The sequence below is a fragment of the Oryza brachyantha genome, chromosome 6 (assembly GCF_000231095.2).
Source record: "Oryza brachyantha chromosome 6, ObraRS2, whole genome shotgun sequence".
Lineage (NCBI taxonomy): Eukaryota > Viridiplantae > Streptophyta > Magnoliopsida > Poales > Poaceae > Oryza > Oryza brachyantha.
This window is the reverse complement of record NC_023168.2, coordinates 461192-485640: the sequence shown is the minus strand read 5'-3', so window position 1 is coordinate 485640 and position 24449 is coordinate 461192. Positions and strand designations below refer to the sequence as shown.

The window sequence follows — 24449 nt, the reverse complement described above, 5'->3', positions numbered from 1 at the left end:
TGGACGGATTACAAATTTAAGTCACGCTCACACCTTTGAAACCACAGAAAGTTATAAACATATGTACAAATTTAAGCACCCCTCAACACTGTTTGTCACTGCTTTTGGACCCGAACCTGGGTGATCTATCCATGACCAGGATGAAGCTGGGATGAAACTAAGCAGAGGTCCGAACCGACTGATGTTGAAGAATCAGTTGTGGTTAGGGGTGAACTGAAGTTTTTATGGTTTTGTAAGCTGCCCAGGTGTTTTTTTTCCCTTAAGCAGCATGCAGCTAGTAGCTTTGGTTGTTTATAACTAAGTTAAAAAAAAAACAATTCAAGCACGTACATGGTAATACCCATTTACTGCTGATGAGTTCTGATCATCATAAGATGAAATGAAATGTACAATGTGCAGCCGCCGAGTTTTACTTGTAGTAGCTCACCAACCTTCTCATGGGGTAAATGCATAATTCAATGCCTTGTTCAAGCTGCTTCTCACACATACATATGCTGATCCATCTTCACTATAAAAATGCAAATCCATTCATCCATACCTAGACCAATCAACTAGAACAGAGAAAGAGAGGAGGAGATCAAGGTGTGCCTGAATGAAGTTACTACTAATGCATATAGGGATAGAAGGCGTTGGGTAAGGAACAACCACTGCTCTGCGGAGACGGCAACCGATTATAAACCTGGATGCTTTCCAGAATCCATGAAACATTCCTCTAATTAGATATATAGTTACTTACAAAGTTTTTGGGTGATAACAGTTTTATTGTAGATTAAACTCAGCCATTGTTACAAACAATGAATCTTGTTCCTTATTTCGCATGGTTATTTGATATAGAAACATCATGTAGTAAGCAATGCTTAATTCTTAGCTCTATCTAGTACTAGCACTCTGATAAACTGCGTCTTCCCTTTCTCTTTTATGTGTATATGGTAAATTTCATTTTAGAATTTCATCTTTTGGCATGTTTCTCAACCCATTTTCATGTATATACCAAAATTCTCCTGGGCACTCAAAATGATAGAAGCATAAATATTAAGTCAAGACTATTTTTCTAGTCTTATATTGGAATACAACATTCGTATTGCTCTTGTTATCTGCTATTTTGTACCTTGTTTGCAACCGCTATGCTCTACTGATGACTTTAAATTGGTAGCAGACTCACAGTGTTTTATCCATGAATTACTTTGTTCGAGTCGTTTTCTTGCCGCACCGCCTTTTAGCTCTTGTTTATGCTTATAAACTAGTAAAATTTAAATCTTAAATTTAAAGTTTATTTTATTTATTATCGTACTTTATTTATTCAATCTTGTTTCTTAATCGGTAAGAACAGATATAAAATTTTTATTTATAAATTATTTTTTATTTATAGATATATCGTTTCTCTTTTTTCCAACGTCACCCCTTGGGTGAATTTGACTGTTCTCCTGGTTGCCTGGCCACGATCGTTCTCCTTTCCCTTGCTGCTGCAACCTGCAAACATAATAAATAAAAGAATTGACCTACCAATATAATCGTATTGTACCTTTATATGTATATCCATAGTTTCTTGTTGCCTCCTCTATGTATGCTAAATGTCACAAATGTTAAAGAATGATCCCATACAAATGATTTGATCATAGCCCTTTATTCTTGTGTCATCATCTGTATTACGGTGAAGACACGAAATTAATTTTTGCATCCTTGTTTTTTCATTTTTGCTTATGCTTATAAGCTAAGTTTTAAATTTTAAAGTTAAATTTGGAGTAAATTTTAGGTTTCTTCTTATCGTAGTTTATCTTTTTTCTTTATTTTTAAATTGCTAAGAAAACATATATATAAAGTTTTATTTATAAATCATTTTTGTTTGCAAATATGTCATCCCTTTGGACTCCAACAACATGTCAAATTAATTGAACTTGAGTAGTGGTGAGAAGTTGCATTTTGAATTTTTTAGTAACCATACATGGTACCACCTCCGTTTCGTTTTATATCGTAAGATATTTGATTTCAAGTCGTGCTTAAAATTCTTTTGATAATAAAGTAAGTCACAAGCAAAATAAATGATATTTCTATAATTTTTAAATAAGATAAATGATCAAACATTATAATCAAAAAGTCAAACATATTACAGGGAGTACTTAATTAAACTCTTAGACTTGTGTCCTCAAATGCTTTAGTAACCGTTTGTAGACCTTTAATACACGAGTTGTATGAAGAATCGTTGGTAACAAACATACCATTCCCTTCCTTTGTAGAAATAAAATGCTCCATATTTTGGACTAGATTTTAGTTGACAACCAACGATTTTACACCAAAGAGCTGCATTAAAAAAACAAGATGGCAACCAAATGTTCAGAAATTGTAAAAAAAAATCCCAGAAATTTGCAGTGTTATAAAAAAAATTAGAAAAATACTACCAAAAGAGATCAAAGTATTAGATCGAAAACTTACTCAAATAATGTAGTTTTGTGATGCTTGGTCTTCAAATGTAGTTTTGGAAAACAAAATTTAGTTTTGTGATAAACATTTGAAAAGTGTTTAACGGTAATTTGGCAAAGTAGAGTATGGAATTTACACATATGTTGAGTACTTTAAATTTTATTTTAAAATATAAACATTTTTAACCATATGTGTAATATTATTCTATCGATCAGTTTCTATTCAAGATTCTTTTTATTTTATCACGATATGATCTTCCACCCCGACTCCTCATTTATTAAGGGACATTGTATACTTTCTTTTTCAACTTTAATTTCTACTTAACAAATTTATATTTGGGGACTGAGATACAAATTACTTCGCCAACGTGGCAATAATAAATCGGAGTAAGGCGTTTTTAATCAATTTCTTTTTTAAGAAACACGTGTCAGCTATTCATTCGCACGTAGCGAAGCGAGAAAGATGATGGTGCGGTGTGTCGGCGTCGCTCCCGTCCCTCGCCGCCAAAAGCGACCCCCACTTCTCGCCGGCGCCGGCGGCCACCTCGTGCGCCTCAGGGCGGCGGACGCGCGCCCCGACCTGCCAGCTGCGCTGGCCACCTTCGCCGCCATGTCGTCCGCCGCCGGCGCCTCGCCTCCCTCCTCAAGCTCTGCACCGCCCGCGGGGCGGGGGCCTCTCCACCGGCCGGTGCAGTCCACGCCCTAGCTCGTCGCGCGGGGGCTCGCCTCCGAGGCCTTCGTCGCAGGCTCGCAGCCACCGCACTCGCTAATATGTAAGCTGAGTGTCGTCGTCCCTGCGACGCACGCAGGGTGTTCGACCGAATGCCTGTCAGTCAGGGACCCTTGGAACGCGCTCGTGGCAGGGTACGCGCGGAATGGCCTCGCTCGGATGGCGATGGAGATGATCGTCAGGATGCAGGAGTCCTGGAATGGCATGATCAGTGGGTATGGTGATTGGTGAGAATGGGAATGCCATGGAGGCTCTTGCACTCTTCAAGAGGATGGTCGAGGAGGGTGTGGATGTGACGGGCGTATCTGTACTTACTGGCAGCATTGCAAGCATGCGGAGAGCTTGGTTATCTTGATGTAGGGAGGCGTCTCCGTGAGCTTCTTGTGGGGATCGGGTTGGACACGAGTATCGTGGATTGCCATGATCCTTGGATGCAGCCAGAATGGATGCTCTGAGGATGCAGTGAGGCTTTTCACTAGGATGTACAAGGAGAACGTGAGACCTGATTCGTTCACTCTTGTTAGTGTTATTCAAGCTCTTGCGGATATTTCAGATCCTCTCCAGGCAAGATGTATCCATGGATATTCTATCAAGTTACACCTAGATCATGATGGCTATGTTCTGACTGCCCTTATTTATATGTACGCAAAATGCAGCTGTGCTACTATAGCTAGAACTCTGTTCAGTTCAGCAAGGGAGAGACATGTTTTTACATGGAACCCGATGATCCATGGGTATAGTTCACATGGTTTTGGAAAGGTTGTGGTTGAGCTATTTGAAGAGATGAAGAGCATTGGTATAGCACCTAACGAGACAACATTCCTCTCAGTCCTCTCTGCATGCAGTCATGCTGGTTTAGTTGATGAAGGGTGGAAATATTTTACTAGCGTGAAGGAGGACTATGGTCTTGAACCTGGGAAGCTAGATGAAGAGTGAGCGTTCGTCCAAAAGATGCCTATGGACCCTGTTATTAGTGTTTACGGTGCAGTGTTAGGTGCTTGCAAGTTGCACAAGAATGTGGAATTGTGGAGTTGGCAGAAGAATCAGCTCAGAAGATTTTTGAGCTAGAGCCACAAGAGGGAGTGTATCATGTCCTATCAGCAAACATTTATGCAAACGCTTCCATGTGGAAGGAGGCTACAAGGGTGAGAACTGCTATGTAGAAGAAAGGCCTCCAAAAGCTCCTGGTTGGAGTATCATTCAACTCAAGAATGAGATCCATAGTCCATACCTTCTACTCTGGAAGCACAAATCACCAGAATGCAAAGGAGATATGTTCAAGGTTGGCCAAGCTGATAGAAGAGATCAAAGCTGTGGGCTATATGCCTGACATTGATTCAATACATGATGTGGAAGATGATGTTAATGCACAACTACTCAACACCCACAGTGAGAAGCTTGTCATTGCATTTGGGCTCATTTGGACTGCCCCAGCACAACAATCCAGATATAGAAGAACCTCTGAGTTTGTAATGACTAGTTGACTACCATAATGCAACCAAGTTAATATATTTAGTGACAGGCGGGAAATAATCATGAGAGATATTCAGTGATTCCACCATTTTAAGGATGGCAAATGCTCATGTGGAGACTATTGGTAGTGAAGTTTTTAGACAATTTGATTATGCACCAGGAGATGAGGGAGCTTCAGAAAGATGTCGTACACATCAAAAGTATCACATCTTACAATTAGGCGAAATTAGCTAATTGGCAAAGTTCTTGAGGTAATTGCTTAGTTTTATAGCATTCTAAATATATGGTTTTCTTGTTAATGCCCAGAATTGTCAATGAGTTTGTACCATGTTTTACTGTAGGCTGTGCAGCTGCCTCTTATATGGATGCTGCATGGCTAAATTTGTGAATTATCTGAAAATTCTTATGGCCTCTTCACCTTTTCAGGGAACATACTGCAAATTACAGTCACCCATTGTACAATTGAAATGTTTCTACTTTCATTAAGACACTAGTGCATAGAGAACCTTTTCTCCACAGCAAAGCTTTCTCATGTCTTATTTGTTTTCTCTTTACATTTTTGGTGTACTTCAGGGTCATGGTTTAAACTTTTGTGCTGATGAAATTTGTTGACTTCTCATAAGAAAGCAACACCATCTGTTATTCCTCTTGCAATAAAAACATAAAATAATTGGCTCATGTATGCTTACAAGTTGCATACATATAAAACACTTGTATCCTTTATTTGAGAGGACATGCAATTGAAGCTAGGAAAGCATATAATTCTGAATGCACTTTCCAATAGCATATAATTCTGAATGCACTTTCCAATTAGTGCTGTAATATGTTATTCCTTGGCATTATTGGATGAGCTTGGGGGCCATTTTTTTTCCTTCAGTTACTAGCACTTTCTGCTAGCGTTGTTGACTTCTGTTTGCCTACTGTACCAATGAACTCCACTGCCACTTTGAGTGCATTAATAGATGCCAGGTTCATCAGGCTTGTCGACGACCATGTTGGCTCCCCTCCAGCCAAATCAGAAACTCCCCGGAATACAATCACAGGTATGCCAGGAGATGTTGTTGTCTGTTGAAATCAATATATGTTATTTTAATTTATATGCATAATACTAACTTAAGCTTTATCATTGGATTAAAGATGATAGAGTGCAAATATTGACAGACATTTAAGTGAAAAACCATGAGAGATGAAATACAAATCTCACCATAACCACTGCTGCACTCTCCTCATCTACTGTTGACACACCAAATTCTCTGAAAAGGAACTTCCTATATTCTGCATTGTCTAGAAACATATCTGCTGACGATCCTTTTAGCCCATAGACTACCTTTGGGGTTGTTGGCAAGCAGAAAGTGTTGTTACACCTTTCAAGTGTAACCTATAAAAATTTCACGATTAGAACAACTTTTTGGCCATGAATGGTCAAGCATAAACTGACATTTCTTATGCTATATTTCACCTTGAGTTCTTGTGCGATTTTGAACCATGTTGAATCTACGGATAACCAGAAAACTTCCTTCATAGGCTTTCCCACTGAGTATAGTTCCTCATTTCTGAATTTCAGTGCTCCTAGAAGATTCTCTCCTCCATTTGGAACGTTAAATTCTCCAAAGCTAAGTTCTGAATCTGACTCTTTAAATGATTTGAACTTCTAAAATAGTCAGAATACAAGAAATCATGTAAAGACGTGAGACAGTTGGTATTAAAATACGTTCTAATTATCCTGCAGTTTTGCTTATAAAGTGTCTTCTACTTTCACTCCAGCCCCCATATGTGTTTACCTACTAGGCTACTACTAATGTGATTTGATTTATAGTATACCACAGAATTTAAATTGACATGCTTTTAGAAGCATTGATAGTTTAATGTTCTCCTGTCAGAGCTAAATTTATTAATGGACTAGCTGAATGCTCATTCATTTGCTAAATATGAAAATGAATTATGCATGTCCCAATGTTATCAGTGAATGCATATTTTCATTGAACACATCAAAGCAGTCTGTGTAGATGTAGTACCGAGAAGGTTGGGTGGTAGATTCATCAAATAATTCTTTCCAAAGTATGTATATATAAATTTTTTGATGCAACATAACTAGTTTTGTGTTCTTGCTAGAATACTGGATTTACTGACAATCAGATTCCAATTGCTTTGAATTGTTACTTCTTGAGGTGGAAAACAGGAGCAGATTATATAGTTGGATGATACCTTCCATGTCCAAGCCCCTGTATAAGCAACAAATTTGGGAACACTGACATCGCCAAATGACATTGAATCATTAGAACTTCCTGCTGTGCCATAATGAACAATGCCAGATACACTAAAGACGTCGATGAGAGTCTGTACAGTGACAGCCGCATTCAACTGAAAGAACAAAGACATAGTAACAATTCATAAGCATTGCATAGTTTGCATCAAATCCTGCATTCAAATAGCTTCTCGCAGCAGCTTCTATTGACATTATTTGTGATATATGAAATGGTTATCTCATATATCACAAGAGAGAGAATGTAAATGCAGATAGCTTATAATTTTAATACCCTGCGTTGTCCTGTCAGTGCATATATAACATTGACTCCTCTAATACTCCCGATGTGAAACCTTCTTCCTGAAATTTGTTGAGGTCAGCATGTATTCTTGAAAAGACACTATAACATGAAAAGGAATTAAGGACTACATGAGATGTTCTGAAGTGAATACAGTATATAAGCAGAATATAAAGATTCATTAAACCTGTAGAATGGTATGCTGGCTATCACCACAAGTTGGTGGGCTAGCTGGGTGGGTTCAAGACTCGCCTCCTACTTAATTCCATTGATATACAAGTCCTTTATTTTATATCCAACAAAATGGTACGCGGTCGATCATTGTGTTTTTCCTTTCATGTCCTCTTTATGGTAAAGTTTTCTATTTTATTTGCATTAGTAAGGTTAAACAGAGCTTGATGTGTATTCTAGTTTATGGCTTTATAGTTCCTGTACCACGTTGTTAGAAGGTTTTATTCAACGAGTGAATGAGAAAATGGGTCAATTTATTATGAAACTGCTAATTGACAGGCAAAAGCATCTCATGTTGAATTCTTCAGGTCTCTTGACCAAGCGCAGATCATTTAAATTATGAGAGCAAGTTGGCTTCATCACAACGACAAATTCAGGTATATCTAAAACTTGTATTCGATGCCCTTATAAATTTTAAAACTACAGTCCCTGAAAAAATGCTGAAACTTCCACCAAGTTCATAGCACTATGGATTCATATGTTCATTTGCCATTTTGTTCTGTTTTTGGTACTCCCTCACATGACTTTCGGCATTGACGTTTGTCTATATATATATAAAATCATTTATTTTATTATGATTTTTTTTATCATTAAAGAACTTGTAGCATGACTTGTGAACTCTTTTAATAAAACGAATGGTCAGGTATTGTCTATTTAAAAAGACGGAGAGAAAATGATGATTCACTTAGCAGTAGTTACTATCTGTTGGAAACTATCAAAGGAAGACGCCATAACTTATCCATCCAGCAAGCAGGAGGATTGGAAATGGAAGGCCCAGAATTACCATAGAGGTCAACGAATGGGAGAGCATGCCAAGGTCTGAAGTAGCCGGAGGATTGGAGAGCAGTGGCCTCATCGATGTACGACATGACGAGCCCGATGGACGGGCCCCTCCGGTTGACCCTGTCAACCTGCCAACGCACCCTTTCCATCTCAGGCTGCACCGGCAAAGCTATGGAGGAGCCTGCCAGCAGGAAGAGCAGTAGCAGTGCCAGATGATGGTGGCACCTCCTCAGGCTAGAGAGCTCCATGGCCATTGCTAGCTGCAACTGCAGAGCTAGATTACTGGATCTGTGTGAGCTTGGAGCTGCTGAGTAGTAGCAACCTTTAAATAAAGTCCAATTAAGGGGTTGGTACAGTTGATGCAGAACGTGATCAGCGTGCTCAAATTTAGTATAGTATGTAAATGAGCTGGGTGATGAAAAAGGACCAACTAGTGCACGCTTATGTACTAATTAATATGAAATTCTGGATGTGTTTGGCATCAGCATCGGGTACCCTGAACGCAAGACCATTGACCCGGTACAGTACCAGCAAAAAGAGAACAGGGCCAAATGTAAGGTAAGGATTTCTGGCACATACAATTAAGCTCGCGCTTTACTGAATTGACTGCCAGAGTTAGCATGACAGGGTTTGCTGTATTTTACTTGCAGAGGTCACAAGGAAAAGGAGGCTGCCTGCAATTGCAAAAGCAATCCTCAGTGTTTGAGGGCACAGTGACCGTACCTGCAAACTGCACATCTGCTTCTTCAGTGCTAGACTCGTAGTAGATGGATCATGGGTGGATTGAATTAACCAGGGAGAGATCGGCTTGCCTTTCAACATCTCAGTTGCCACTATTCCACATGGGGTGAAAAGAAAGGTACTAAACTGTAACTGTGGAGGTGCTGATTTTTATTGTGGTCTCCGGCTTATTATTAGTTTTTTTCTCTCGACTTTTGCACCCATGTTTCTTAAGTTATTAAATGGTGCCCATGTTTTTTTAAAAAATATGTAAAGAATTTTATTGTCTCATAATTCTAAAGTAGATATTTAATTTTATAGTAGTTAATTCTATTGTTTATATTATTAAATATGACCAGATAATCTTTTATATCCTTCGTCAGGAAAAAAAACATGCTCTGAATCTGATCAATCATGGGCCAATGGAGTGCTAAATCATATTCCTATCATACCCTGGACCCTCCTGCCTGCCTGGTTGCTCCCTTGTGCAGGGGCCCCACCTGGCAGTGACACAGGTGGCACGTCGTCGTCTCGTCTCATCCCTGTGGACGGTTGGCACGGCTGCACGTCGCCCTCTGACGAGTCGCTTTCGTCTGCTTGGAGCTAGCTTTGCTTGCCGCTCCAGCTGGTTAAATAAAGTTCACTGCGTGCTTTCGGTGCAAATTAAAGTAAAATGGCACAGGTAACATGGTATTTTTATTACTTTGAAAGTTAATTGATCCTAGCATTTTTCTTGTGCAAGCTCACCACCTGCTCTCATTTGACATTAAGAAAAAGCTCACTGTTATGTACAGGTCAGTACTGTACAGCTTCTACCGTGCATAGCGTTTACATTAGCCAGAAAAAAAACAGGAATGATTAAAGAGAGGAGCAAGAAAAGCACTCAGCATCATGGGATCAAATCATCAAACACCTATGGTTGATTACTAATGCCATCATAAGGTAATCATTATTTTACTGTTTGGTACAATATATCTCTTTGTCTGTCTCTCCCTTTCCCCTTATTGAATCTGTTTAAACACAACTCTTGCATTCTTACTCCTTGTTGGTTGGGTCAAATATCAGACACATGGTAAAAAGGTGATTAGGAGATCACCTCAACATGCTTGCGGATTGGTTTGTCCTGCAACCAGCCACAGTTGCATTCACAGTCGTCTAGCTACAAAAGCTGAAAGATGGCATGCACATTGGCAGTGCTTCTTGTTGCCAATATAAAAGTTGGATAAGTAATAAAAAGGAACTAGTTATCATTCACCCATTCATTTGGCTCTAGTCTATCGAGACCTTTTCATCATCTAGCTAGCTTCATGTTTCATGGGAATCACCATTCCTACATGCATGCCCATACAGGTTTCACCTCACATTAATATTGTATAAACTCTTGCCTCGTGGGCATTACAGCAAAGAATAGTCGACAAAGTAAAGAAGTCAAAACCATTGTATATATATTGAATATATATTCCTTATATATATTCTCAGGACTTAAATGTTCCGTTTCATAGTACATACAGGGAATTCCTTCAAAAATTTATATATAGGAAACTAGCGTCCCTCGTACAATGTACACAAACTACACAGCTCTGAACTTTTTCATAATCAGTACATGTTTTCAATGAAATGCCATCTCGCTGCATTTGTATACTTTAGTCCATTCATGAAAACAAGCTAGCATTGCATTCACTGAACACTATGTCTATCCTTCATACATACATAAATTTTCTTGCTTTTGTGGGGCTTTGGAAAGCTGACTCTAATTGGGAACTGCACGTGCGTTGCCTTCTTTGTTGGCAGTAAAAGATGAGCCATTGCCCTGTCACCGTTGCTGCATTCTACGCAGCTAGCTTTAGACAACACATGACTTTTTCATAGAGCCCCAGATCATATGCTACCACACACACACGTACAAGACTGCTGGCATCTGCATAGCTTCTCTTTATTATTTCTCCACACCCACAATAATGCCCTTTATCAGAACCATGCATGTGTAAGAAACTAAATAATACAATGGTTTTTCTTCTTTTTTTCAATCTTTTTCTGTGCCTCCACACTTCACAGACTCACAGTCTTTAGCCTCTTATCCTGCCAGCTAGTGAACATTTTAGGCCAACTACACTGTACTTGATCTAATTGGGTGAAGCTAGCTAGAACATAGAAATCAACTTAATTATGCATGCTTGGACTTTGCAGCTCTGATCTATCATTATTGTGAAGCCTTCCCAATCCCAAGTGTGAACTCAAGGTTTGGTCGACCTGGTAGGCTCAACACAGATGTCTCTAAGCCCACGCTCCGATGAGCATTCTGCAGCAAGAAGCTAGGTAAGATTAACTGAAATTTTGTGCTTTTTAATATCAGTCATTCAATTCTATACCTTGTTGTGATGCCCTGATCAAGAATAGGATAGTATAACAATAATTATATATATATATATATAATAAATAGATTCATCCATATAAATGCATATATACATGCGCTTATTGCTTAGGTATTTAATTTCTTACCTTGAGATATATCCTGTAAAATTCATTAGCTGGTTCACTGACTGGCAAACCGAGATCAAGTCCGTCTACCTTGCTGAAAATAGTCCAGGCAGAAAGTTTTGCCAGAAGAGGTATTAGAATACGATCTATTCTCGATATATATGTGCATCCAGATATGCAAAAATGGATCCCATAAATCAGATGCATATATACGGATATGGGACACTTAATTAAATTTAGATGCTTTCCAAAATGATGCTAAGCTTTTAGCTACTATAGGAAATTAGCTTGCATTGGTACAATATTACAAGTAGCTAGGAGTCATTCGTTAAACTAATTAATGCTGCCTAGAGATCAAAATGAATGGGATTCTCCATGCAAAGAAGCATCAAATAGGCTTGTTGATTAACTTTACATGCTTTCATATAGGAGTATATGCCTGTTATTAATGCAACTTCTGTCAGTTTCTCAGAAGACAATATTGTTGACTTTTTATAATAATCCAAACAGTGTGTATTTCAACAGTTGTCCAGATCTACCTTTCCCTGACACACATAGATCGACTTGTCTTTCCTAGAAACACTCTATGAGAGATCTCAAGTTGTAGAGAGACAAATGCATGCATACAATTGTAGTAGGAGTAGTGATCACCAGCTAGCAGTACAAGTTTAATTGGAACTCGACCCGGCCATGCATGAAATCATTGCATCATGATGAGGGTTTCATAAACCTTGGATCGATCGACCACCCTCTGCATCTGCATGAACCCCTACCACTGCTGAATGGTCCTTGGTTGGACAGAGCTAAAGGCCTAGGGAATTGCACACACTGAACCTTTTCAGGTTGCAGCCTGCAGACCTGATCTCTCTCTCTCTCTCTCTCTCTCTCTCTCTCTCTCTCTCTCTCTCTCTCTCTCTCTCTCTCTGTGAATTGTAGCTAGTGCTGTTGCTGACCTTTGCAAACACATTTGGTGCATGCATGCATGGAGTTTTAATTTCAACCGACAATGCATGGCATGCATGCATTCATGGTTCATCAGTACTTGGGTGTACTGGCTACGATCGAGCAGGATGATCGATAGATATGGATGCAGCATGCACTACCATACCATGCATTGTTGGGGTAAGATTGAAAAGAAGAATTAAGTACCCTGACGTGTTATTGCTCCATAAACCACTGTAAATATTGGTGTCGTTCTGTTCACCAGATGCTAGCATACTTCTGTTTTGCCTGAGAAGGCCGTCAGTAAAACTGTCGTCGGAGATATCTCCACCCGGTGCATTATCGAACCCATCATTGGCTTGTCCTGAGATTTGAAATTTAATCAGGTGCAAAGTAAACATAGTGTGTGTGTATATATATGGTGAAATTAAATTTCTACCTACTGTATCTCGTACGTCAGGAAATATATATATGTAACTTGTACCTGCATATGAGACCGGCCTGTCGGTATTTTTAATCGTGCGATACATCTGCATCAATAATGGCCGGCTTCATTAATTAGCAGAATGATCAGACTTAAAACGGAATACCTTAGGGCATTCGCAATGTAATGAGTACGATGATCCTGATGTCTATAAAATTAAATGAGTTGTCACATAGGATAAAAGATAATATGACAAGTGAGTTAATGAAGGAGAAGGAAACATGTCTTGTATGAAACATGGTTTTTACAACATCCAAGATATAATAAGGGATAAATAACATTAAATTCAAATATAAATTAGTACTAGTGTTTACATTGTAAGAATAGTGTATAGTAATAGTTTCTTTATAATATGAAAAATATAGAAATTATAACTAGTGTCTTGTATTATTGCTCTTATGCACAGCTAGATACGTACATGTGCCGTCTGGTGGAAATTAATAATGGAATCATTATATATACATAATATAATATAATATGAATATGATAGTATTATATTATCTGTTAGAGTTTTTTGTGTATCCTTAATTAATGCATGCCAGAAGATCAAATGGCCGGCTCCATGATCCATGGCATAAAGATATGAAAGTAAAGCACTGCAAATTTGCCGGCCTTTTACAGGGTTTGACGCGCCATATGCTTTACTTTCACCATGTGAAAGCTGCTCATATATAGTACATACACAAATTCAAGGATATGTCTGTGTTTTGCGTTGCCTTTCTTCTTACAATGATGCAGATCTTGCTACATACACGCACAAACACACAACACAAGATGATTGATCTATAGCTTGCATTGACTAGGAAGAAATATTTAAAGAACTCGATCGTCAGATTGACATGTGCAATATATACGTCGTACGGTTGCTGAAAGCTAAAGAGGAAGACGATGATGTGATATTATTATCATATTACTCACAGTTAGACATTGCTGTAATTAATTAAGACCTACCTGCAGGTGAGACTTGACATGAGCCAGAGTGAGATCCTTGACATCCATCAGCTCCAGCACCGACTTGGGCGTCGCTCCTGATCAAATATATCCATGGTAATTACCATATATCAAATGATTTGTTATGCATAAATATTAATTGGATTTTGACCTATTAATTAATCAGTTGGCTGGTTGATCAATCTAAATAATATTAATTAATTCCAACGTACTCTCGTGGCCGCCGAGGAGCTCGACGGCGTGGACGAACCGCGCGTGCAGCGTCGTCGTCCACCGCATCCGCGGCGCCCGCACGCCCCGTCTTCCCGGCGGGAGCCTCGCCAGCATCGACCTCGACGGCGACGGCGACGGCAACGTCCTTGGAGTGGCCACGCCCACATGGGAGAAGAGGCGACGGCCGCCGCCGCCGTCGCTTCGTCTGTCGCCCACCACCGCGTGCGGCTGATGCAGCTGCCGCCGTTGCTGCTGCTGCTGGTGGTGGTACACCGGGACACCATGTATCGGCTGCGGCTGCTGCATCGCCGCCTCCTTGAGCTGCTGCATCGCCGCCGCCTTGAGCTGCTGCTGCTGCTTCTGCAAATTCGCAAGGCCGCCGCCGTGGTGGTTGGTGCTGGTGGCACCGGCGGCGGCGCCCCGAGTTGAGCACACGTCGGAGTTGCGCGGTAGCAGTGGAGCTGATCTTGCGGATGCTGTCATGGCAGCAGCTTCTTTATCAGCTGGCAGCTGTTTCGCCGACGTCCACGGCCAGCTAGTGGCCGCCGGTGCCGGCGACGGCGAGGAGGAGGAGCTGGGCGTGCTGATATTGAGGGACAGGTCAAGCTGCCGAGGGAACAACTCCATGGATCATATATATGTGTGGATCTCGCTTCTCTATAGCTCATGAATCTCGATCACTTGTGCAGCTCATCATTTCTTGGGAGGAAATTGAACAAGCTGGCCTGATATTGCTTTGATTGATGAGATCTCGATCGAGATGGATTAATTGAAGATCAAGATGGATCGATGCATCAGCTAGCTAGCTAGGTATTGTTCTTGGATCTGGTTTGCTTGCTGCTGTCTAATCAATCATACATGTGTTTGATTGGAAGAAAGGGAAGGGATATATATCAAGCTGGCTTGGTTTGGTGAGGAGGGAGAGTATGTAAAGTGTGTTTGATTGGGAGAGCTAGTATTGTGGTGTAGTGGCTTTCATGCTTTGTGTGGGAGAGCTGGGAATGGGAAATGTGCTTTGCTTGCTTCTCACTTTCTTGCTCGTCTTGCTAGCTAGTTATTTATGCTTTTCCTGTTCTTTTCTCTGCCTGTCTATTTGTCCTTTTCTCCTTGATAATGATTTTAGTGTCTAGGGTATATGTTACAATCCTAGTTATATATGCCATGCAGATTAGTAAGATGCATTCCCCTATATATAATGGAAAACTGTTAAAAGACAGCAAAACGGCCGCTGATGTTATTGCTAGCTGGCTGCAAATTAAACACCTTAATCTAACATTGTGTCTTTGAATGGAAAACTCTTTTAAACCCTCGAGTGAATATCTCCTTGTTACTTTGCATGTTATATAAATGATTAGAGAAAAACTAAAAAAAGTTTAACAAAATAGATTAATGTGTGATATTAATATACAAACACTCAATAACAAATTTAGCTTCTAAAAGTTGCAAAAAAAAATACAAATATGACTCAATATGCGTATGAAAGCTTAATTACAACTTATAGATATTATATTTGGCTATGCATGTTTGTGGAATTAATATCATATATTAATCTATCTTATATATTTTTATCATAACTATTTAGATGATATACAAAAGTGATAGGTACATTCTTTCGATGGTTTAGAATCCATCTTCTGACCATATATTATTGGTTTTATACACGTCTTATTACCAATATATGACCTCTGTATTTAAATGTATGATATTATTGTCTTTATTTAGTCAATTTTCTCCGCTTTGACTTTTCATATCTCTCAAGATAGATAATTTGAGAACATAAAAATCAGCGTAGATTTTTATTTATAATATTATCGTTATAGTCTAATAGAAAAACAAATCAAAGTTGTATAGCAAAGACTGAATAAAGTCAACGATGTCGTATGTTTAAATGCGGAGTTAGTACATTTCTCTTGTTCCTATGAATTTGTCTGGTTGTAACTTAATTTTCACAGCAAATTTAGGTTGGTGTGGTACTATTGTGGATTTGTAGGCAATAGTACCGAGTACGATAATACATGAATTAACAATACTATGTCTGGATCAAACAATCGAGATCTTAAAACGAAACTTAGTTCATTTATTATATTTATTTAAACGAGAGTTGACCATAAATTACTCACAGACCGGTCGATCCGTGTCCCTAGATACCATGATAGTTTTAACCTGGACCATCAATAAATTTCAAATGGTTAGATCATGATCTACGTAACTTTCATGACTATATATTTAGGATACAACATACTTTTTTAATATTCAATATTTTTAAGTATTTACACATTATTATTAAAAAGGACGAGCAGTCAACGTATGAACATGAATAGTATCAAGTGAAGAAATATTTGAAGTTAGAGGTGGCATGTAAATTATATTGTATATACTGTAAATTAACCATTCTGAAAATCGTACACTTTAAATCACATAAGCTTTTATATGAATGTTTGGCATATATATAATCCACTAGCAGCTCCTAGTGGTCATTTGCCCCTCTTATTATATCTCCCCTGAAAACTCGAATGAACCTGCACATACATGCATGCATGGTCTGAAACTCTGAACTCAAAGCTTTATTACTCAAGCCCAGTTCCTCAGCCACCCACACACATACTATGTACACCCAAATGAAAGGAGAGGGGAAAAAAGAAGAAGAGAAAAGAATCAAGAGACAAACAAAAAGAAGGGATCTAGCTAACTAGCGCTGGAGAAATAGCAGTGGTAGAGCAAAAACTGCACATACAGCACACATCACTTTAGTTTTATTATATTTATATTTAAACTAGAGCTGGCAACGAATTACTCACGGGTTGACTCATGACTATCCCTAGTTACCATGATACCATTGTGGCACCTCCAATGCAGTGCTAAAGAGAGGTGCTTGTGTAAAAAAATCGGTACAATGCTTAGCTTAATCATGTTGTTAAGCACCTCACTAAAAACTATGTATTGGAGGTGTTCTTATAGTTTTAATTTGGACATCAATAAATTTCAAATGGTTAGATCATGATCTACGGAACACTTTCATGACTATATTTAAGATACAACATACTTTTTAATATTCAATATTTTTAAGTATTTACACATTTTTTATTAAAAAATGCGAGCAGTCGATGTACGGATATAAATAGTATCAACTTAGTTTTTTTATCGTATTCTTTTATTTAAACTAGAACCGGTCACGAATTACCCGTGGGTCGACCCATATCTATTCCTACTTAACATGATAGCACGATAGTTTTAAGTTAGACCATCAATAAATTTTAAATGGTTAGATCATGATGTTCGAAACTTTCATGACTATGTTTAGGATACAATATACTCTCTTAAGATGCAATAATTTTAAGTATTTACAAATTTTTTATTCAAAAAAGGCGAGCAGTCAAAGTATGAACATGAATAGTATCAAGTGACAAATCTTTGAAGTTGGAGGTGGCATGTAAATTATATTGTATATACTGTAAATTAATTAATCATTTTGATTAACCCTGCACATATATACATGCATGCATGGTCTGAAAATCTGAAATCAAAGCTTTATTAACACAAGCCCAGTTCCTCAGCCATCCACCCACACATGTACACCCAAATAAAGGGGGAGGGAAAAAGAAGAAGAGAAAAGAATCAAGAGACAAACAAAAACAAGGGATCTAGCTAGCTAGCGCTGGACTGGAGCTATGGTAGTGGTAGAGCAAAAACTGCACATACAGCACACACCACTTTGGTTGGGGGGGAGGAGCGAGCAATCTATCTATCTTTCTTCACTTGTCCTGTGTCCAACTTATTTTTCTGAAAGCGAAAGATGCATGGCTACTATTTTGTTCAGATCAGTGTTTGTTTGCAAGCTCTCTTCTCTTACTGTTGCACAGCCCTCCCACACATGATGCTTTCTTTGCCTTCTCTCCGATCTCCTTTTGCTTGCGTTGCCTGATCGATTGGTCCCTTTGCTTTGCTTTGCATGCATGCCCTTTTGAATTCTCGGTAGCATGCATTGCATTGCAGCAAAGGTATCATGCAACACACTTACAGATACAGGCATACATACAGCTATACTAGCAAGCTTTGATCTATCGGCATCCATGTCTTGTCACTCTTCTGTAGCTATATATTAAGCTCCGGATTGAGTACTATGTACTGTCCCCACCTTAAGAATATAAGCATTTCTAAATTACTCAGTATAAACTAAAAAGATGTTAAAAAATCGTTTTTAGTCACTTCAGCGGTTAATTTTTAAATTGATTATATCTTGTTTTTAAACATCTGATTAGCTCTGAAATCATTAGAATGGAAATAATGAAAATTAGTACAGAAATACTAATATTGTGATATAAATTTTAATACTAAAAATGCTTATTTTTAGAAAAGATGAAGTATGTTGTCCTGCATGTTCGCTCGCTCGCTCTAAAAGCATCCCAATAGCTTATCTATCTCATCCTCTATCCTGAAAATAGAGGATGAATACTATAAATTGAGTTCCAACAGAATGGTCATCCTATCATCTAATAGATGTTATCCATATTAGAAAAGAATCTTAATATTTGGATGATCTCTCCATCCTCCAGAGATATCGAGGATGTTATATATGGATGATCTGGATGATCTAGTGGAGTACAAAGAGATATGAATGATGAAACTAGTTTAGATGATCATCCAAATAAAGATATGATGACCAAATTTAGATGAGCTGTTGAGGATGCTAACTGATACCACCAAAGTCTCAGAAAAGGCTGAAATATCTAAAGAAAACATCGAGCCAAAATAGTCATTTTTGTGACAGAGATCCGGACTTTCCAGAAAACATCGAGCCAAAATAATCTGCTCTAACTACAGTTTTTTGGATTAACGTATTGTGTTCCATCGAGTTAAATCTCTACTTTCAAAATTTTGAAAGAATAATAGGAGTACAAACTTGACTGAGGCAATTCTGAATCGTCAGAAATGATATCTGTCCTTTTGATTCAGTGGTTGCATGCATGAGTCTCCGGCATTTCATTTCGTCCAGGCTGCTAGCATAGCTAGAGCTGGAGTAGCTATCTGCTAGCAAGATGGTCAGATGACTGTCTGGCTCCCACCAACTAATTATGTATGCACAGTTCCTTAACTGTAGCAAAAAGTACTCAGCAAAACACAAAGTGGTCAATGCTACCTACCTACAGTGGTACCAGTAAATTGGTTGGGCTGGCTAGGAAGAAAGGAGAGGAAGAAGTGAAGAATGCTGACAATACTTCCCTTCCTTTGTTTAATTTTTAATCTTAGACAGTCTCAGCGACTAATTTCAGCTATTGATATATCATATAACGTACTCCTGAATATATATCTGTCAATATTGACCGTCACAGTTTTAACTTTAACCAATAATTTCTCTTCAATGATTAGAGCAAGTGAATATTCAAATAATTAAATGGTGATACTAAGACACTATTTAATAGAAACATTTTTTTATAACATATTATAATAATATAGTATTTTTATCTATAGCAAAGTGTGGATATTTTGCTAAAATTCCTTACTAAAATGAACGGAGAGAAAAACCGCTAATCAAAGAGAGCCCAAACCAAGCCTGCCTCTTAGTGTGCAATCCATTTTTGGGCTTATCTGACAAGTCCATAAGTTTGAAAGGCCCACATTGGTCCACCTGGCCCAAGAGAGAGAAAGTGAAATCGATTACCTGTAAAAGAAAAAAAAACTAACTCCAATCGATTACATTTTTAGTTACGGCAAAACACGATATTTTCACACAATTAAATTTGCAGGATGCGATTTACGCAGCAGGCAGGAGAGACTGTGGAGGATGAAATTGGGCAAACTTGATGGAAATTCCGTCAGCAACAAGTGTGTGACAGCCGGCGATAATCATGCCGTCATGTCCCTAATCCGACACACCTTACTATTAGGTAGCTAGAGCTGTATTACTCCTTCCATTTTTCCTATTTAACGTCATTTATTTTAAAAAATATATATCATTTTATTCTAACATTTCTATAATTATTTAACTACTACTATGTTATAATCTGATTCATTAAAGATATTTAAAACATGACTTAAAATTTAAGTATCCGTATATAAATTTTATTTTAAATAAATAAAGTAATCGAAAGAGAGCATCTTCTGCAGTAGTATTAAGCCAAGCCGATCTCTGCTCTCTCTCTCTCTCTCAAGTCTCACCGGCGGCGAGGCGACACCTAAGCTAGGGTTTTGGGAGGAGAGACGGACGGCCACCATGGCGCCGCCCTCCGACGCCTCGGCCCCGCTCCCCGCCGGCGCGATCTCCAAGGTGCTCATCGTCATAGGTAACCCACCACCGCCCATCCGCACTTCCCTGACCACCAACCGCTTGCTCATTTTCTTTTGTCTCCTCTTCAGCGATGCAGACGGAGGCGCTCCCGCTCGTCAACAGCTTCCACCTCCACGAGGCGCCCGCCCACGAATCCATGTTTGTCTCCTTTCTTCTTCTGCCGTTCCTTCCTCTTCCTTTCTTAATCTTGATTTCCCCCTTCCTTCCAACCCATGCTTCACTAGTTGGCTGGCTGGCTGGGTCGTCACAACTTGGATAAGAAAACCGTTGAATTAGGAATTCGACTCAAATATCACCAACTATAGGTGTTTTTTTCAATTAAAATAAGAACAAGTTTCCTTTTTTTTTTTTGGGGGGGGGGGGGGGGGGTGGGGGGGGGTGCATGGTGGTGTTCTGCTTTACTTCACTAGGCAAGTTTAGTGCCAACCTTGATTTATCTGCCCCATGAAAATGTCAGTGCCAGATGACCTTAAAATTTTGAAAATTTATGTAGTAATTTACCAGGAGAGTCTGACAGGCTTTTTTTTTTTTCATAATTCCTGTTCTTCAGTACTTCATACTACATGAATTAAGCCTGAACCTGGTGCTGCCACTACTGTTGTATGATACGGCTCTGAAGCTAATTCCTTTCTTTCTGTCAATTGCCTAACAGATTTCCTAAAGGTGCCCCATGGATTAGATACCACGGCAACTACAAAGGCCTTCACATTGACCTTGTATGGCCGGGAAAGGATCCTGCTCTTGGTAAGTTGTGATCTATATGCTGGTTATCAGCTTATTCTCAAGAAATCAAGAGATATTCCAACTGAACTACAGTAATCTATTTCACTAAGAACTTCTGCCAATAATCTGATTGATTCCATTCTCATGTAATTCTCTCATACAATTATCCACAAATCAACCTTGTTTTTTTCAGGGGTCGACTGTGTTGGAACGGTATCAGCAGCTCTTGTGACATATGCTTCTATACAGTCGTTGAAGCCAGACCTGATCATCAATGCTGGCACTGCTGGTGGGTTTAAGGTAACATCTGAACATATCACCTGTTTGATGCAATCTTTTTTGTGCTACAGTTCTAACGTTGTTTCTTTTTTGTCTTTTTAGGCCAAAGGAGCAGGTATTGGAGATGTCTTCTTAGCGTCGGATGCTGCATTCCATGACAGGAGAATACCTATCCCTGTGAGTACCGTGTTACACATTGTAGCCTATTCTTTTGGTGGAAACAGATCCATTTTTTTCCTGAAAGTTGATCCTATTCAGTTCATTGACATGCTTTATTATTGCTAGAATCCAGGAAGTTGTGCATGTGCCAAACAAAACAAAACCCAATCCATTTCATGTTTCTTTTAACCTATTTTATTCATAATCCAATACGTTTCGTGGTTTTCTGCCTTCCTGCACCATGAAGAGAATTATTTTAACTTATAGTCTGGATTACTTGCTCATGCTTGTGGTCACATGCGCCCCTTGTCTCCCTTTGATTTTACTGGTTCTCAAGACATTGCATTTACATGCCATATTTTGTACAGGTTTAATTGAGTTGTTGACTTGGCTTATCTACAGGTGTTTGACATGTATGGAATTGGAGCACGGAAAACATTTGCAACCCCTAATATATTGAAGGAACTCGGCTTGAAGGTAAGCTACAAAACTATGCTAGTTGCCAAACTGCTGGGTGACTATCTTCTGGGTTGTGCGTACAGACATATATCTTGCGTTCCTTGGTGTTGTTTCTGAAAATGAATATGTGAGTTTTATTGGTAAACCTGTAGCACTGTACAGACTCAAGATGGCCTTTTAGTGTTTCACTTCCTGAAAGTCACTGTGCTTTATTTGTTTCAGGTTGGGAAGCTTTCCACTGGAGATTCTCTAGATATGTCTCCCCATGATGAGTCAGCAATACTGAATAATGATGCTACAGTCAAGGATATGGAGGTATCTGTTTGCTTCTGTTAAATCATTAATCTTAACAACATAGGCACACAACAGGCAAATGGAGTTCTTCAACCATAGTTTCCTCTTGGAATGGGTCCTTATGAACTGTAGGATAACTTTTACACGTCTTATAGGTTCCTCTTGGAATGAATCCTTTATGAACTGTAGGATAACTTTTACACGTCTTGCATTTTGTGGGTTGTTATGGCACTGAAATGGCATTGAAGTAGGCAAATATCTGTAGGAATATACTATTATTCGATTAATTATTTGTTGATCCCTTCAGTTATTTTTTTGTTAGTGCCTGAATTCATGTTAAATAAACCAACATCAATAAGATACTGTTTTCTGTACACTTGTATCCATATGAGGTATCTGCTGCTCTACTTTCTTTACCATTGTAAGAGTAATTAATTGGTAGGCCTCAAAGTAGCTTTTTCAAAAAATCTTTCCAGGGAGCTGCGGTGGCCTATGTTGCTGACATGTTTTCAACACCAGCAATCTTTGTGAAAGCTGTGACTGATATTGTTGATGGGGAGAAACCAACAGCTGAGGAGTTCCTGCAGAACCTGGTTGCCGTGACTGCAGCTCTGGACAAGACAGTTACTGAAGTGGTTGACTTCATCAGCGGGAAATGCTTATCGGATCTTTGAATGAGGAAGCTTAAAATTCTGTTGATCAAATCCAATCTTCTACTGCTTCAATGCACTACACTCATCATTGCTCTATGATTTTTGATGAGGATGCGTATAAATGTTTAGGTCTCCTGATCCTCCATAGGACATATGTACAAAATTCTTGGCAATTACTTGGATGGATGGCACGTAATTTTGTAGAGTATCCTGCAAAATGATCGGTGTAATGATACTAAATAAAGTGATATTTTGTTAAACTAAAATAAATTATTGGGAGTGGAGTCCTCACATAACTCGACCGTGAAAAGGGAAAAGAAAAACAGATCTTCAGTTTCTAATCGTATGCAATGTTGTCTGATCGGCCGATCATCGTCATGGCACCGATCAGGCCGATTAATCGGCGATCAGCTTGATTACGAGGCTGGTCGGTACTGTAGCACAGTACATTGACTGGAACATAATAACCTTACATATTATTTAGTGTGCATCATAAAATATAATAATAGAGATACTATTTGATGGTTAGATGGTATTATCTTCGTTTTATATTATAAGACTTTTTGTCTTACCTAGATTTATATATATATTGATGAATTTAGATACACATATAAACTCTATATATATATATATATATATATATATATATATATATATATATATATATATATATGAATCTAGTCAAATTCAGAAAGTCTTATAATATAAAATATAGAGAGTATTTACCTTTGAGCTTTGTTGTTTGAGGTGCCAGCCTAACTAAAATTCTAAGGGACAAGAGACTGTCCGACAGCCTAACTTTAGTCATGTTCTGATTGGCCTGATCGTTAGGGATTTCTAATCACCTGATTGATCGGACCTGATCGTTGATTGGCCCAATCATTTAGAATGACCTGATCGAGGTTGATTAATTGTTATTAATCGGATGATCAGATAACATTGATCATATGCTAGCTTTTGGGTTGTAGGGAGTGTATTGATGATTCGTAAAATGAAGATCAAACACATTAGAATTTGAAAATGTAGGGGACTCATCATTGAGATTTTCACAAATAACGTATATTATAGTCAGTTTTTTATTGATATGTTAGAATGGAGTATGAAACAGTCGGAGTAATGACAAAGTGTAGATTCGTAACATCTGGCTAAAGGCAGTAATGATATATATGAGCACTGTTGTCACATTAGATAAATGCCAGTTGTCCGATATAAGATGGATGACTCTAGGGTAGTGTTTGGTTCAATAACGTTAACATAAACGTAATTGGGAATGCTTCCACCGAAAACTGATTACAATGTAACCGATTATAAGCTTTGTTTAGATAGTTGCTGTAATAGATACTGATTCATTCCCGTTGTTTGGTTAGGTAGCCATGTAACAGACTAATAGGTGCAAGCAAAACTGATTACAATGCAGTGAACAAGCACAACACTTTCAGGTATATTTGGATGCAAATTTTGACGGCAAGAATTCAAGACAAGAGATAATATTTTGCGAAATATAATCAATGACACCTTCAAAATCAATCAAAGGATTAGATTGAAAATTAACATGAATGAAACTACCAGATTTGTTAACAAAGAAACTACCAGATCCAGTCTCCATGGAGTTCTTCCCAGAACCAGTCTCC

The 24449-nt window shown here is 38.5% G+C and overlaps 3 protein-coding genes, 1 long non-coding RNA gene and 1 pseudogene across 4 annotated transcripts; 3 read left to right on the top strand and 2 right to left on the bottom strand.

Moving 5' to 3' along the window:
* Positions 1-3271: 3271 nt before the first annotated feature.
* On the top strand, positions 3272-5135 carry LOC102718001 (annotated as a pseudogene).
* On the bottom strand, positions 5121-8509 carry LOC102703039 (bark storage protein A-like). The gene is made up of 6 exons (XM_006655643.3): positions 8179-8509; positions 7158-7225; positions 6826-6981; positions 6080-6271; positions 5825-5998; positions 5121-5685 (listed from the first exon to the last, which is right to left on the bottom strand). Exons 1-6 carry the CDS (start codon positions 8429-8431, stop codon positions 5494-5496), a joined length of 1035 nt encoding a protein of 344 aa, XP_006655706.2. The 5' UTR covers positions 8432-8509; the 3' UTR covers positions 5121-5493.
* On the top strand, positions 7246-14075 carry LOC121054661. The gene is made up of 8 exons (XR_005812000.1): positions 7246-7771; positions 8038-8735; positions 8828-9036; positions 9281-9579; positions 9692-9839; positions 11085-11213; positions 13759-13848; positions 13984-14075. It is a non-coding gene; the product is annotated as an uncharacterized LOC121054661 (long non-coding RNA).
* On the bottom strand, positions 10392-14979 carry LOC102717721 (probable transcription factor KAN2). The gene is made up of 6 exons (XM_006656497.3): positions 13965-14979; positions 13753-13829; positions 12802-12847; positions 12525-12681; positions 11397-11469; positions 10392-11196 (listed from the first exon to the last, which is right to left on the bottom strand). Exons 1-6 carry the CDS (start codon positions 14590-14592, stop codon positions 11098-11100), a joined length of 1080 nt encoding a protein of 359 aa, XP_006656560.2. The 5' UTR covers positions 14593-14979; the 3' UTR covers positions 10392-11097.
* A 5109-nt stretch (positions 14980-20088) lies between these two features.
* Positions 20089-23111, top strand: LOC102702761 (5'-methylthioadenosine/S-adenosylhomocysteine nucleosidase-like). The gene is made up of 8 exons (XM_006655642.3): positions 20089-20246; positions 20320-20389; positions 20904-20995; positions 21168-21274; positions 21356-21430; positions 21815-21889; positions 22094-22186; positions 22642-23111. Exons 1-8 carry the CDS (start codon positions 20177-20179, stop codon positions 22837-22839), a joined length of 780 nt encoding a protein of 259 aa, XP_006655705.1. The 5' UTR covers positions 20089-20176; the 3' UTR covers positions 22840-23111.
* The last annotated feature ends 1338 nt before the right edge of the window (positions 23112-24449 follow it).

Bases quoted from the DNA above. Each gene is read 5' to 3' on its own strand.
- LOC102717721 (XM_006656497.3), bottom strand. From the start codon at position 14,592: ATGGAGTTGTTCCCTCGGCAGCTTGACCTGTCCCTCAATATCAGCACG. The intron at 13,830-13,964 runs GTACGTTGGAAT...ATATTTGATCAG, and splicing joins GCTCCTCGGCGGCCACGAGA to GAGCGACGCCCAAGTCGGTG. The intron at 11,197-11,396 runs GTAAGAAATTAA...TTCTTGCTGCAG, and splicing joins TTTACAGGATATATCTCAAG to AATGCTCATCGGAGCGTGGG.
- LOC102703039 (XM_006655643.3), bottom strand. From the start codon at position 8,431: ATGGCCATGGAGCTCTCTAGCCTGAGGAGGTGCCACCATCATCTGGCA. The intron at 6,272-6,825 runs GTATCATCCAAC...TGACTATTTTAG, and splicing joins CAGGGGCTTGGACATGGAAG to AAGTTCAAATCATTTAAAGA. The intron at 5,686-5,824 runs GTGAGATTTGTA...TGATTTCAACAG, and splicing joins AGAGTGCAGCAGTGGTTATG to ACAACAACATCTCCTGGCAT.
- LOC102702761 (XM_006655642.3), top strand. From the start codon at position 20,177: ATGGCGCCGCCCTCCGACGCCTCGGCCCCGCTCCCCGCCGGCGCGATC. The intron at 20,247-20,319 runs GTAACCCACCAC...TCTCCTCTTCAG, and splicing joins CAAGGTGCTCATCGTCATAG to CGATGCAGACGGAGGCGCTC. The intron at 20,996-21,167 runs GTAAGTTGTGAT...TGTTTTTTTCAG, and splicing joins GGGAAAGGATCCTGCTCTTG to GGGTCGACTGTGTTGGAACG.